Here is a 12,357-nt window from a genome sequence, read left to right on the forward strand (position 1 = left end):
AAAGAAATCAGAAATTACCTTGAATTTCAGGTGGGGAGGGAACTCCATTTAAGTAGTGAAAAAACAAAGCAGAACACTTCAGGAAAGGCATGATTCCATTTCTGACATTCGTCCACAGATGCCAGCCAGATGGTGTTTCTTTCAAGGAACTAAAAAGAGAAAAATGATAATTGGGAAATCTAATGAGGAAAGGTCATTCTAGTTATAGCACAGCATGAAAACAGGGACAACCGCTATTTGGAATCAGTGGCACGAGGCTTAAAAGGAGTGGGCAGCCCCACTATGGGATGTCAGGCATAAATGGTGCTATAGCGATCAATGCTGTTACTAAAATATATAAAAGTAATATAGCTATATAAAGAGAAAATTCGGAAAATAAAAAACTCCCACTCTTCTAGAAATTTTTATCAGCGCTACTATTCTAGCTATTTCTATTTCACACTCATCTATGTCTTACACAGTTATAGTTCTAACATATGAAATATAAAACTGTTTTTCAGAACATCATAAGTTTTATCAGAACTGTAATATTCTGGAATATATCAATCATAATTCAGCAAATTATTCCCCTATAAGCAAACACTGTGATTCCTTTAAATTCTTTGCTAATATAAACAATATCACAGTGTACATCTTTATGCCAGTAGGTTTTTCTATATGTTGAATTACTTTATTAGCGTGCATTCTCAGAAATGGGATAACTCAAAGAATAAACATTATGGTTCTTGACATACACTGTTAAAAAACTAAGTGAAACTGCTGTACCAAATTGAAATGATTCCAACAATATGTGGAATTCTAATAATTTCCTTGCACTCCATCCAGTCCTGGATATTACCTTAAAAATATATTATGCTGACTTAATTTGCATTTTAAAATTCCTAGTGAGACAACATATATTTTAGAATAGTACTTTTCAATTTTAGTATATGTGCTGCCGAAGTGAGCACTAGAACAGTACTTTTCAAAGTAAGTTCCATATTTTCACTAGTCCGTGACAAATCCTCTGAGCAAAATAAAGGTTCCATGGCCAAATACACATGGGAAGCTCCATATATTACTCCTTTCTCAGATTTCCAGTCATGTTAGTATATTAAAATTAAAGGAGTCCTGCGGATCACTCCTTCATCTTCTCTTTTAAACACGTCAACAGGCAACAATTTCCCTTTTTCAACAAAAGAATTCCTTTCTCATGCTATCACCCACTAATATTTGGGGAACTGTGATGATGTAAAGATTATGATCTCACCTTCCTGTGTACTGCTGAAGTGTTTTATACAAGGCAAGAACTGCTAATTCTTCTTCACCAGCAGGATTTTCTTGATCCATGCCATTCTCTTCTGAAAGATGTAGAAATATTAGTACCCCATATTTGCTTATGGATTAATGACCACATCATTTAAGTGCTCAAATAGATTCCTATAGTTGCACATATGTGAAAATATCCCCACAAAATACAAAGAACTTTAACCCCCAGCTGTGAGCACAGTGTCAATCTCCATCATAACAAGAAGCCAGCAGGCTTTGAGAAAATCAGCTAAATATACTTACATTCTATGGTACTCAACTATTATTGAACTTATGAAATATAAAATAAGTAAAAACATTCACATTGCTAGGGGATTTTACTAGAAGAAATTGGTTTCAAAACTTTCCACATGAGGATGAACAGAAAAAAGAAGTGGCCTAATTATAATTTATGCATTATTCTTGTCTAGGCACCTCTTCCCTTTTTTTTTTTTAAAGATTTCATTTATTAGAGAGAGAGAGACAGAGCACAAGAAGGGGGAGCGGTAGGCAGAGGGAGAAACAGACTCCCCGCTGAGCAAGAAGCCTGATGTAGGGCTGGATCCCAGGACCCTGGGATCATGACCTGAGCCGAAGGCAGACGCTTAACCGACTGAGCCACCCAGGCATCCCATCTCTTACTTTTTTTTTTTTAAAACAGAGAAAACTCAAGTACTTCGCCCTTCAAAAAGCTGAAAAAAAAGGAGTTACCTGTACATGAGGTAAGTAAGATCTGTACGATATGTGCCATAGTAACCAGATGGAAAATGTGAAGATCTCCAGTGCCGAGGCTGATCCCAGAAAAATCCTGACACTGCAATGCAGGGGAAGCGAGCACCAAGCCCACCTAGATACCAAATGCCAAGGGTCAGACAGGTCACCTTTCCTTCCACAGCTGAAAACATTTCCAGTTTCTTAACATAATCCCCTTCTGAGCTCAGCCCCTCCCCTTCAGAAGTCTTTGTTCTTAAAGGGCACATGCTAGAAATTCCACAGGGATTGGCTAAATGAAATGACTTATGGCCTAATGGAGTCTGCATAAGTACTATCATTTCACATGTCCAGTGACTCCCTAATACACCTTATTGTTAGTAATAAAAGATAACACTTGAAATCTTCCTAGAGAGTGAGCAGTGGAAAAAAAAACCCATGGATTTTGGACACACAAAAATCTAGATATGAATCCCAGTTCCTTTTATGGGCTTTTTAGACAAGTTAACACCTTTGAGCCTCAGTTTTCCTGCTGGTAAACTAGACCTAATATATATATATGTTTTTCATACCTCAGAGTAGTAAGGATATAAGGGCTAACTGAGAATGGATGTGAAAACAGTGAGGTGCACAATAAACGCAAGCTTGCTTGTGAGCCTCCTGCTGCCTGTCCAGTGGGACTAGTGGTGGTGGTCTTTATAGGAGTCCCAGAATCAGTAACAATGGCTAACATTTACTAGGGACATGGTGCTCTAAGCTCTTTATACTGCTTGTTCCACTGAATTCTGACACAATCATATGGGATAGGGACTAACCAACTTAAAGGTTCAGAATCCGATGCCCAAAGAGGTTAAGGGGACAGCACGTGGGATTGCTATGTGTAGTGGTGCACTCAGTGTCCCGTGTAAGGGGACCCAGCTGATGTGTGGCTGAAGGTTAGCCACCCACTGCCTGGCCAGTGCTGTGTCCTGGCACTAGAACGCACCTGCTCAGAAGACAAACCTGTCCTTAAATCATAGAAAAGGGCTGTATGTTGCTAAGTAATGTGACCATAGGGTTTATCTGTCCCAAAGCACTGTATGGGTCAGCAGCAGCCCTTATATTACTAGTGTTATTCCTACTTCTTTATGGGTAAAAAACGTAAAGAGGCTAAATTACTGACCTCAGTCACAAAGCAAAATAAGAGAGGTCAAGCCTCCCAACTATATTCCTTAACATTTTCTTTTCTGAGGCTCTTGGGAAAAGAATTATACTCAGAAGTATTAAGAATAGATGACAACTCCTCCTGTTTGCCTTGCACTCACCAAGTCTAAGATAGTTATTAGATATAGTAAGATAAAGAGAATTTCAAACACAAATCACAAGATACTCACCAACAAATGAAACATGTCAATATCTAATATGCATGGAAGGTCTCCATGGCTGTCATCTGGTACCAATGCTAAATAGTTAAAGAAAAATGCATTAGCACATCTCATATGCCAACGTAAGTATTAAATTATTTTAAAAATGCATACACCCTAATTTAAATGTATTTTTTGTAAGATACATATTAATTTTTAAGCTAGAAGCTGCACATAAACAGTACTGCCAAAATATTTTTCCTAATGGAGAGAAGTTGCACCACTAAGAACAAAATCACAGAAGATGAGAAATTACCATATACGGTACAAGTATTCATACTCACATGCAAAAAGTTTACGAAAGTGTCCTTGCACCACTGAAAGCGATGCCACCGTCCAATGTGCTGCAGCAAATCTTGTTAGTGACCTAAGACAGTCATCCTGAAATAAAGAGATTGATGCAATGAACAAAGAAGCCAGCTTATGTATAAAAGGTACATTTGATCCTTGAACAACACGGGGGTTGGGGGAGTTGAGCCCCTCCCCACCCACAGTTGAAAATCTGCATATAACTTTTCACTCCTCCAAAACTTAATAGTCTATTTCTGACTAGAAGCCTTACTGATAACATAAACAGTTGATTAACACATTTTTGTATATGTATTATACACTGTATTCTTACAATAAAAGAAGCTAGAAAAAAGAAAATAGTAAGAAAATCATGGGGAAGAGAAAATACATTTATGGCACTGTACACACACACACACACCCCCCATGTATAAGTGAACCCGTTCAGTTCAAACCCATGTTGTTCAAGGGTCAACTGTAGTTCTATCCTTTCAGGAATCCTAGTTCAAAGCACAGCTAGTCAAAGCAAAGCTGGATGCATATGATATCTCTCTTGGATCTTTCTAGGTGGTATGGAACTGAATCCGTCATATCTGTAATGACATGTCTCTAACATGGAATGAATGGAATGAAGAATATCTAATTGTATGCAGAATAAACCAAAGCTATCTCCTTGCAACCAAGCTGCTGGTTCGCTATGGAAAAGGATACATGCATCAAGACAAATTGTAAACAACCAAGACTCCCAAGAAGGTGACGCAGTATTTCTTTATATTTATTCTAAAGAGATGCTCTAAAATGTGGGAAATCCTCCAAATACTGGGGAAACTATGGGCAAGAAGATGGATGTAACGAATCAGGGTGTCTGCAGCCATCAAAATTATTATGGGGACTAGGTAGCAACAATGAGAAAAATCTTGATGTAAAGTGAAGAATACAGCAGGAACAAAACTACATCTAAATATCAACTGTCATCAAGTTTTAACATGCTAATGAAAAAAGACAGGTGGTGAACTGATGAGTTTTTTCTTCCTGCTAATTCTCTATTTTCCAAATCTTCTGTAACGCTGTTTGGTTCACCAGATATTGAGGACTACTAATATATGGTTTTGAAGATCTTAAAATGAAAACTCACCCCATTTCTCCTGCACTCAAGAAGCTCACAGTCCTGGCTGGGGGAGGGGGGATTGGGGTGAGCAGAGAGGGAAGGGAAGAAAAGGGGGAGGAAACAACTGAAGGAGGCAGTAACATAGACAAGGGATATCCCACTCATAGGGCATGGCTCAGAGCTTTCCCAGGGAAAGCAAAGATTGAAGAGCCATCATAAAGAGGAGTCTGTTCGGGGCACTCTAACAGAGAGGAAGGCCTGGGAATTAGCATTTGGGGACTGGCAATGATTCTGCCAGCTTGGACCATGGATGTGGGGATTGGCAGGAGGTGATGATGGAGAAACAAGAAGTTTAAGAGATAGGGGCGCCTGGCTGGCTCAGTTGGTACAGCATGCAACTCTTGATCCTGGAGTTTTCAGTTTGAGCCCCACACTGGGTACAGAAATTACTTAAACAAATAAATAAACTTAAAAAAAAAAAGGTTTAAGAGATATAGCCACTGTTACTTTTTGGAGGAACCCTTTGATATTGTATTAATAAGGAAAAAGATTCAGGGTAGAGACTGCTATAATAATCTAGGCAAGAAATGATATGAACCAAACAAGTAGAAGTACAAATGAAAGGGACAGGACAAATATATAGGCGAGGAATTCAACAAATTCTGCTGACCAACTGGATGGATACGTAGATTGCCTTTTTAATAATCAACAAATTACCAACTCTTATTTACTGTAGCAAAAAGTATCACAGTCAACTCTGATATATTATAACGTTATATCATATATCTTATAGTTAAGAATTACCATTCTGCTGATTTACTATAAAGATACAATTCAGGACAGTTTTAATACCAGGTTTACTTCCAGATATTCCAAGTCCAAAGTGGTTTAGGTTATTTCTATTTTTAAAAAGTTCCAAAGAGGATTTTAATGCACAACCCCTAGTTGAGTACCTCTGATACACAAACTATATTCTTTAAACCATAAAAAAGGGTCCTGAGACTCTAGTATTTGCAATGAAAACAAAAGTCAACAAATTAACTAGTTGTTGAGTGATCATACTGAACTGTATTTTCTATACTGGTTGTTTCTTGGTTAGGCTCTTACATCTGTGTTGTCAATCTTGGCACCTAAGAAGTTGTTTTTTTTTTTAAGATTTTATTAGAGAGCACAAGCAGGAGGAGCAGCAGGCAGAGGGAGAAGCAGGCAGAGGGAGAAGCAGGCTCCCTGCTGAGCGGGGAGCCCGATGCCGGACTCGATCCCAGGATCCTGAGATCATGACCTGAGCTGAAGGCAGCTGCTTAACCAACTGAGCCACCCAGGCATCCCCACCTAAGAAGTTTTTTACAAAATATTAATGCCTGGGGCCTATCTCCAGAGACTAATTTAATTGACCCATGGAGACCCCAGGCATTTTTTAAACTCCCCATGTGATTCTACATGAATAAAATTACATGATTTTGCTCTTAAGTGCACTTTTATGATTTTCAACTTGAAGAGCAGGCAGTGTATCACACTGACACTAATTACACAGTAAAAATTAGCAAGCTTTGTATATTCTTTCTTCATTCTTCTCAGTAGTAAATGTACTATTTTGACATTAATCTGTACTTATTTACATATTGCTCATAAAAGGTAGTCAAATGTGGTAGAGGGTATGTTCTGTTTTATACTTCTAATTATAGCATTAAAAATTCAAGAACAAGAACTGTTTTTAGTTTTTTTCCACTTTTCATGTGTTTAATCAAGATCTCTGGATGAGAAGAACTCAAACCTATTTAAAAGAAAATCATGAAAAATTAAACAACAAACATTACTTCTTCACTATCATTACAGAAAATGGGTTTTACTATGAAAGGAGTGATGAACCTATGCTTACATAACCATTTCAGGTTTTTAAGATTAAAAAAAGAACCACTGGATTTCTATTCCACCATTCTGTGAACTGAGTAAACGGACAACTTACCAGTCTGCAAGGCAAAGGACCAAATAATGGTTTATCTTCATCACTTAAAATTCTTTCTGCAGATTAAAAATGGTTAAGATGATAAATACACTGGATATTATGTATATCTGAAAGCACAATACTGTCAGGTTTTGAAATCTTTAAGTCATTTCACAAGAATTAACTCTGAATGAAAAGTAAAATTGAAAACACATCCTCTCAACTGTCAAGAAGCTATAAGCACCACCAAAATGAGTTCTCTGTTGCTGTGCTTAATTTATAAACTGTCAATCTAATATTTTGTCAGTATATACTTCCTGCTTCAAAGTCTTTATTTCTTCAGATTATTGCCACTTTAAACATCTCATTTAAAAATACAGGCTTCCACACAAAATTCATGTTAGCACATGCTTGTGACTTAAAGAGAGACACAACTGTAAATCTCTTACCTATGCTTTGGATGGTGTATGCACAACTACCCCAACACATTATAGGCACACGGGGATCCTCCTCATTGGGATGAACCTTTAGTCCCACCTTATAAGTAGCAGTTCCAAATGTTGTTAGCATTTCTTTGATGCTCTCAGAATAAGGGTTCCTGAAGTGAACATGTATAGAATTAGCTCAAAACAATATGCTCATGTTAATCAAATGGTTCAGTTTCTTAACAGCCATTTGCTATGTTGGAATTGAACCACTGAAACTATTTAAAAATAGAGTGTGCAAAGCGGGAATTAAAGACATGCAAACTGTCTCTGCCTGAGAGGAGTTATACTTCATTTTGGTGGGCGGGGGTGAGGCCCAAGGCTGAAAACAAGCTATCTGGTGGAAGCCTACATAACAAAGGACCCTTGACCTCTTTCTCCATCTTAAGAACATTGGCAATGTATACCCACTGCCATAGATTTTAGTTTCTCCAGGGAAGAATCCTCAGGGGTAAGCCATTTTACACACTGGCATTTGGGGATCCCAAGTAAAAGACCGGTGGGGGCCTGATCATTTCCCCATGAAGTTCACAGGTCAGCAAGCTCCAGCTTGCCCACCAGGTATCCAAGGAGCTTCTGAGTGACTTATTCTTGAATAGCCACCCAAGGAACGGTAAACATTTAAGGAAAGAATCAAACATCAAAGAGATAAACCCAAACAAACTGGCAGAAACAAAGAATACAGGGAAAACAGAGACAGTACAGAAACCAGCAAACTTGTGAGAAATTTAGAGGATCAGTCCAAGAGGGCCAACAGTGAGCGAACAATAGGACTATCTCAAAGAACAGAAAAACCAAAAGAAGATTGTCTAAGAAACAGAAAACGATTTTCACAACTGAAGGACATGAATCTTCAAAGAGTCTACTGAAAATGTAGCAAAATGGATGAGGAAAAGATCCATATACCAAGGAACATCATAGAGAAATTTTTAGTACACTGGGAATTAAAGGGAAGATCCCAACAGTTTCCAGAAGTAATAGCTACAAAGGAATAGGAATCAGAATAGAGTTAATTTCTCAACAGATGCTACTTTCAAAATCTAGATGAAAAACTACTTCTAACCTACAATTCTATACCCAGGCCATCAACCAAACAAATGAATAAATGTATTTTCAGACATGAAAATTTAACACCCAGGCACCCTTCCTTAGGAATCTGCTGAAGGGTGCACCTGTGCAAAACAAGGGAGTAAATCAAGAAAGAGCACGATATGAGATGCACGGCAACATGAGGGGTATGGCCAGGGGAAGTCTTGGGGTGACAACTGTGCCTTGTCCTGATCAGTACAGGAGGACACAGGTTGCTGGAGGAGGGGTTCCAGAACAGATCATCTGATGTATCTGAGCACTTTAGAAAAGCTACTGCTAGACATCTGACAGATCTATTACACCATGGGTGTCTGTGGGGGTAAGTAATACACACATAGAAAACCAAGTACATGAAAGATATAAGGTGATTATCAACCACCAAAAAGACAAAATTATATAAGGAAATAAAATCATAACACATAACTTCTATCAGTAGAGACAATCATAATGTAAAAATTGCCAACCAATTTAACTAAAAACTGAAATTACTTGGACACTGGTGAGGAGCAGTGGATAGGGCAGAGGTTAAGGGTTGAATTTTAAATTGCCAGTCAACAGAAAGAGAATGGTTTAAAAATGATAAATCAAGAGACAGTCAACTAAGCATTTTAATTAGAAATATGGAAGTAAATGACAGAAGAAATAAACAGTATCATAGGACTCCTCCATGGGGATGGAGGTAGGGGATGTGGGAGGCAAAGGACCGAGGGTTTTCTTGAGTTACTTAGTATATGCCAGGCATGGCATCCAAGTGGCTTTATATACGTCATGTCACTTTATCTTCACAACACTGACAAGGTAAGTTATCAGTACTCTCACTTTACAGATGAGGAAACTGAGGTACAGAGAGGTCAAGCAATTTGAAAAAAGTCGCACAGCTAGTAAGTAGTGGTGCTGGGGATTGAATCAAGCAGTTGCAGTTTGGCTCTAGAATCTATACTACACTTTATAATTAATTTACTTAAAACAGGGCTGAAAATATTCTGGTTTTGATCCTGGGTTACTAAGACACTGGTGGAGCCATCGCCAGAAATATGAAAGTCGGAAGGAAAGCACAGGACTTGGTGGGGAAGCTGAACAGTTTAGAATTAGATGTACTGATTAGTTGTTGCCGGGGAGAGCCAGGTGAAGGGTAGAGCAGGGAGTCAGCAATGCAGACTAGGAGAGGTTGGTGAGAGTAAAGCATGTCACATGGTTCTTTGGTTTTTATCAATATACCTGCAATAAATATCATCATGTAATCCTTAAACCTCAGATTTCAAGATCAATGTCTTAAAATATTTTGCTCCCTAGTTTGACAAATCATATTCTAACCACCTCATTTTTCATTTCAAGTAGAACAAGTTTGAAAGAAATCAAATAATATACTCACTTAGGATGAAAATCAGGCCTAAACCCTTCAGGGAGCTGCAATTCATCCATATTTTCTGAATTCTTTGAAGAAGCAGTATCTAAAGAAATAAGCATTTTATATTATTATTCATCAGTCTACAGTAGTTCTGTACATTTCAGTCATAAATTTCATTCTAAATATAGGTAGGTCAAAGAAATTAAAAAATGACAGGAAAGATTCCCATTAATAACAACTGTCCTAAGGTACATTCGAAGCATGAGAAATACTACTGCTGACTGACCAAGGCACCTTTTGCAGTCAACTACGCTTTTCCTAATAGTATAGCCACTAGAACACAGCTAGGGAAGGTAAGGAGAGTATGCTATTTTGTTTTAATAAAAACCAATGATATAAATTCTGCTCAGACTGCTTTCCTGCGAGGTCGTTAAGTGCAGTACATATTTATGAAACTTGAGAAGTCTATGGTAATGCCAACAATAAAGTGAGTCAGCCCTCCACAAACTAAAGCTGGCTCTGCAACACTCAGTTACATTCCCCCACCCCCAGAAGCTCTTCAATAAAATGGGGGAATAAGTGAGAAGTATTTATTATAAACTTCACATGAGCTTGTATGTTTTTCAAGGAATAAGGAATACTGTAGTAAAGTCAAAATTAGTTCATTAAGACAAAGAAAATTAGAGTAAGTCAAATTTTAAAATGAGAGGTTCCACTTTCAAAATAGTCTTAAATAACTTCTTCTGGAGCTACATTTTCCAGTGATCTCAGACTTTAGGGGAAAAATGAACTTATGAGAACTTACTAGGAGTACTTTCTTCTTTCCTAAGAACCTGTAATGCTTTTATTTGCTGAGAGATTGTTCTAATCCACTGAGTCAGTTTTGGTTGGTCAGAAATATTTAACCTGCTAGAGAAGATTATAGAGACTGTTTAGTATTCTGTTGCGGCTGCTTAGTTTAAGATACAAAAAGACTCTTTAAATGCTCATGGGCATAATAATTTAAACATACTTCAAATATTAAAAAAAAAAGCTAGGGGAAAATCTGGTACCTTATAAAAATAATAGATATTTGCCAATGGAAATGAAAAGATATTATTTGTTACTATGATGCTAGTATTATTTGTCAAAAATTTCACTTTTTTCACAGTACTGGAATTTTAATAATATTAAAATTCTAAGAAATAATATTTCTTAGACAATCACAGCACCACCACTAATATTTATTGTTTATTATGTGACAAACACTTAGTAAAAGCATTTTACAGTACTAGACTTAATCCTCAAAATACTCTTATGTAATAGGTTACATTATTTTCCCCATTTTACAGATGAGGAGACTGAGGTTTAGAGCTATGTAACTTGACTAAGACTACATAAAAGGACAGATCTGGCATTCAAACCCAGTTATATCAGACTCCAAAAAAACCTGTGTTCTTCATGACTACGATGTAATTGACCTTCATGGGAAAAAACAAAAACAAAAACAAAAGTGATGTGTGAAACACAACAAAGGTAATTTTTTTCTTCTTATACGCAGTGAATCCTTAATCTAACAATGATTAATTTATCAGTTCAAATGCAGATGTAAGTCACCATGATTAAAAAGCATGAGCTTACACTCAAATCTACTAGTGTTTTAAGAAGATTTTGTGGTAGCATAAACTAAGACACCATAGTTTGAACTCCTAAAACTGAAAAGAACTTTGCTTTGAGTTGAATCCAAATAGCACAGAAATTAATAGATGATTTATATTCACAAAACTTAAATTAGTATTTGTGCATGTAAGGTAGATAGCATAATTCTAAACTGAGATATAAAAACCAGCTTTGAATAGCAACAGTATCAAATTCGTATTTGAAATGAGAATGTCCAATACTTCTATTAACTAGAAGCATCCTAGAAATTTGAAATAACATAAAAATAACAAAAATCTTCCATTTTAAAAACAACAGATTTTCATGTTTTTGGCCCAACTCCTGAAGGTATTACCAGCCAGTAAATTGTAAAAAATTCTATTTGTTAGAATATTCAATAAATTCAGCTGAAGTAGCTCCTCCGTCCCCTATCAATTTACTGAACATACCTTGTAAGCTATGAGGAAGATATTTAAAGTAGAGTCCTAGGACTAAAGGAGATCGTTTTCATAAACACACAGGAATTTTACACCTTCTATAATGTATACAGATGACCAAGAAACTATTAAATTTTGGCCTGTTCCTTTCTAAGAACCAAAATTGTATTTCACAGGTCTACCAGAAGAAATGATTACATGAAAAAAAGTAACTGGAAAACATAATGTGATTATCTAGAGTGATTTCTCCCCTCTCTGGTTTATCATCTCATTATCTTCAAAGGAAAACTACTGCTTAAATACAAAGGTTTTATGGGCCCAAACTTACTTGTTAAAAATATTTCGTGGAGGAAGCAGCAGAGGAATTACAGTATTACTCAAGCACTCACAGAGGGGACAAAGGAATTCTCCATTTTCCACATCGTAGCTGGTATGTAAGCGCAATCTCTGTTGCCTTCGCTGTTCTTTAGCTTGAACGGAATCAAAATACCTTTACAATTAGAGAACATGAGGTATCAAAAACAACGGTAATTTTTCTCAATGAGAGCCACAAGCTTCAACGTTTTAACTAATTTGTTTCCACAATACAAGAATTAAAATCTTCACATTTCTTGGTCC

At 36.9% G+C, this 12,357-nt stretch overlaps 1 protein-coding gene across 7 annotated transcripts in view; it reads right to left on the bottom strand.

The window, feature by feature from the left end:
• The window catches only part of UBR2 (ubiquitin protein ligase E3 component n-recognin 2), a 116,505-nt gene that overhangs the window by 13,138 nt on the left and 91,010 nt on the right, over positions 1–12,357 (bottom strand). For 5 of the 7 annotated variants that reach the window (XM_032409820.1, XM_032409815.1, XM_032409818.1 and 2 more), the window contains 10 exons: positions 12,068–12,229; positions 10,470–10,573; positions 9,689–9,767; positions 7,192–7,340; positions 6,764–6,819; positions 3,686–3,782; positions 3,372–3,439; positions 1,999–2,134; positions 1,250–1,340; positions 19–149 (listed from right to left, as the gene is read on the bottom strand). In XM_032409820.1, coding sequence (XP_032265711.1) covers positions 19–149; positions 1,250–1,340; positions 1,999–2,134; positions 3,372–3,439; positions 3,686–3,782; positions 6,764–6,819; positions 7,192–7,340; positions 9,689–9,767; positions 10,470–10,573; positions 12,068–12,229 — 1,073 coding nt within the window. Of the gene's footprint in view, positions 1–18; positions 150–1,249; positions 1,341–1,998; positions 2,135–3,371; positions 3,440–3,685; positions 3,783–6,763; positions 6,820–7,191; positions 7,341–9,688; positions 9,768–10,469; positions 10,574–12,067; positions 12,230–12,357 lie in introns of those variants that run through there. The other 2 variants (XM_032409817.1, XM_032409821.1) reach the window with 2 other exon arrangements.

The sequence above is a fragment of the Phoca vitulina genome, unplaced genomic scaffold, assembly GCF_004348235.1.
Source record: "Phoca vitulina isolate PV1807 unplaced genomic scaffold, GSC_HSeal_1.0 scaffold11, whole genome shotgun sequence".
Lineage (NCBI taxonomy): Eukaryota > Metazoa > Chordata > Mammalia > Carnivora > Phocidae > Phoca > Phoca vitulina.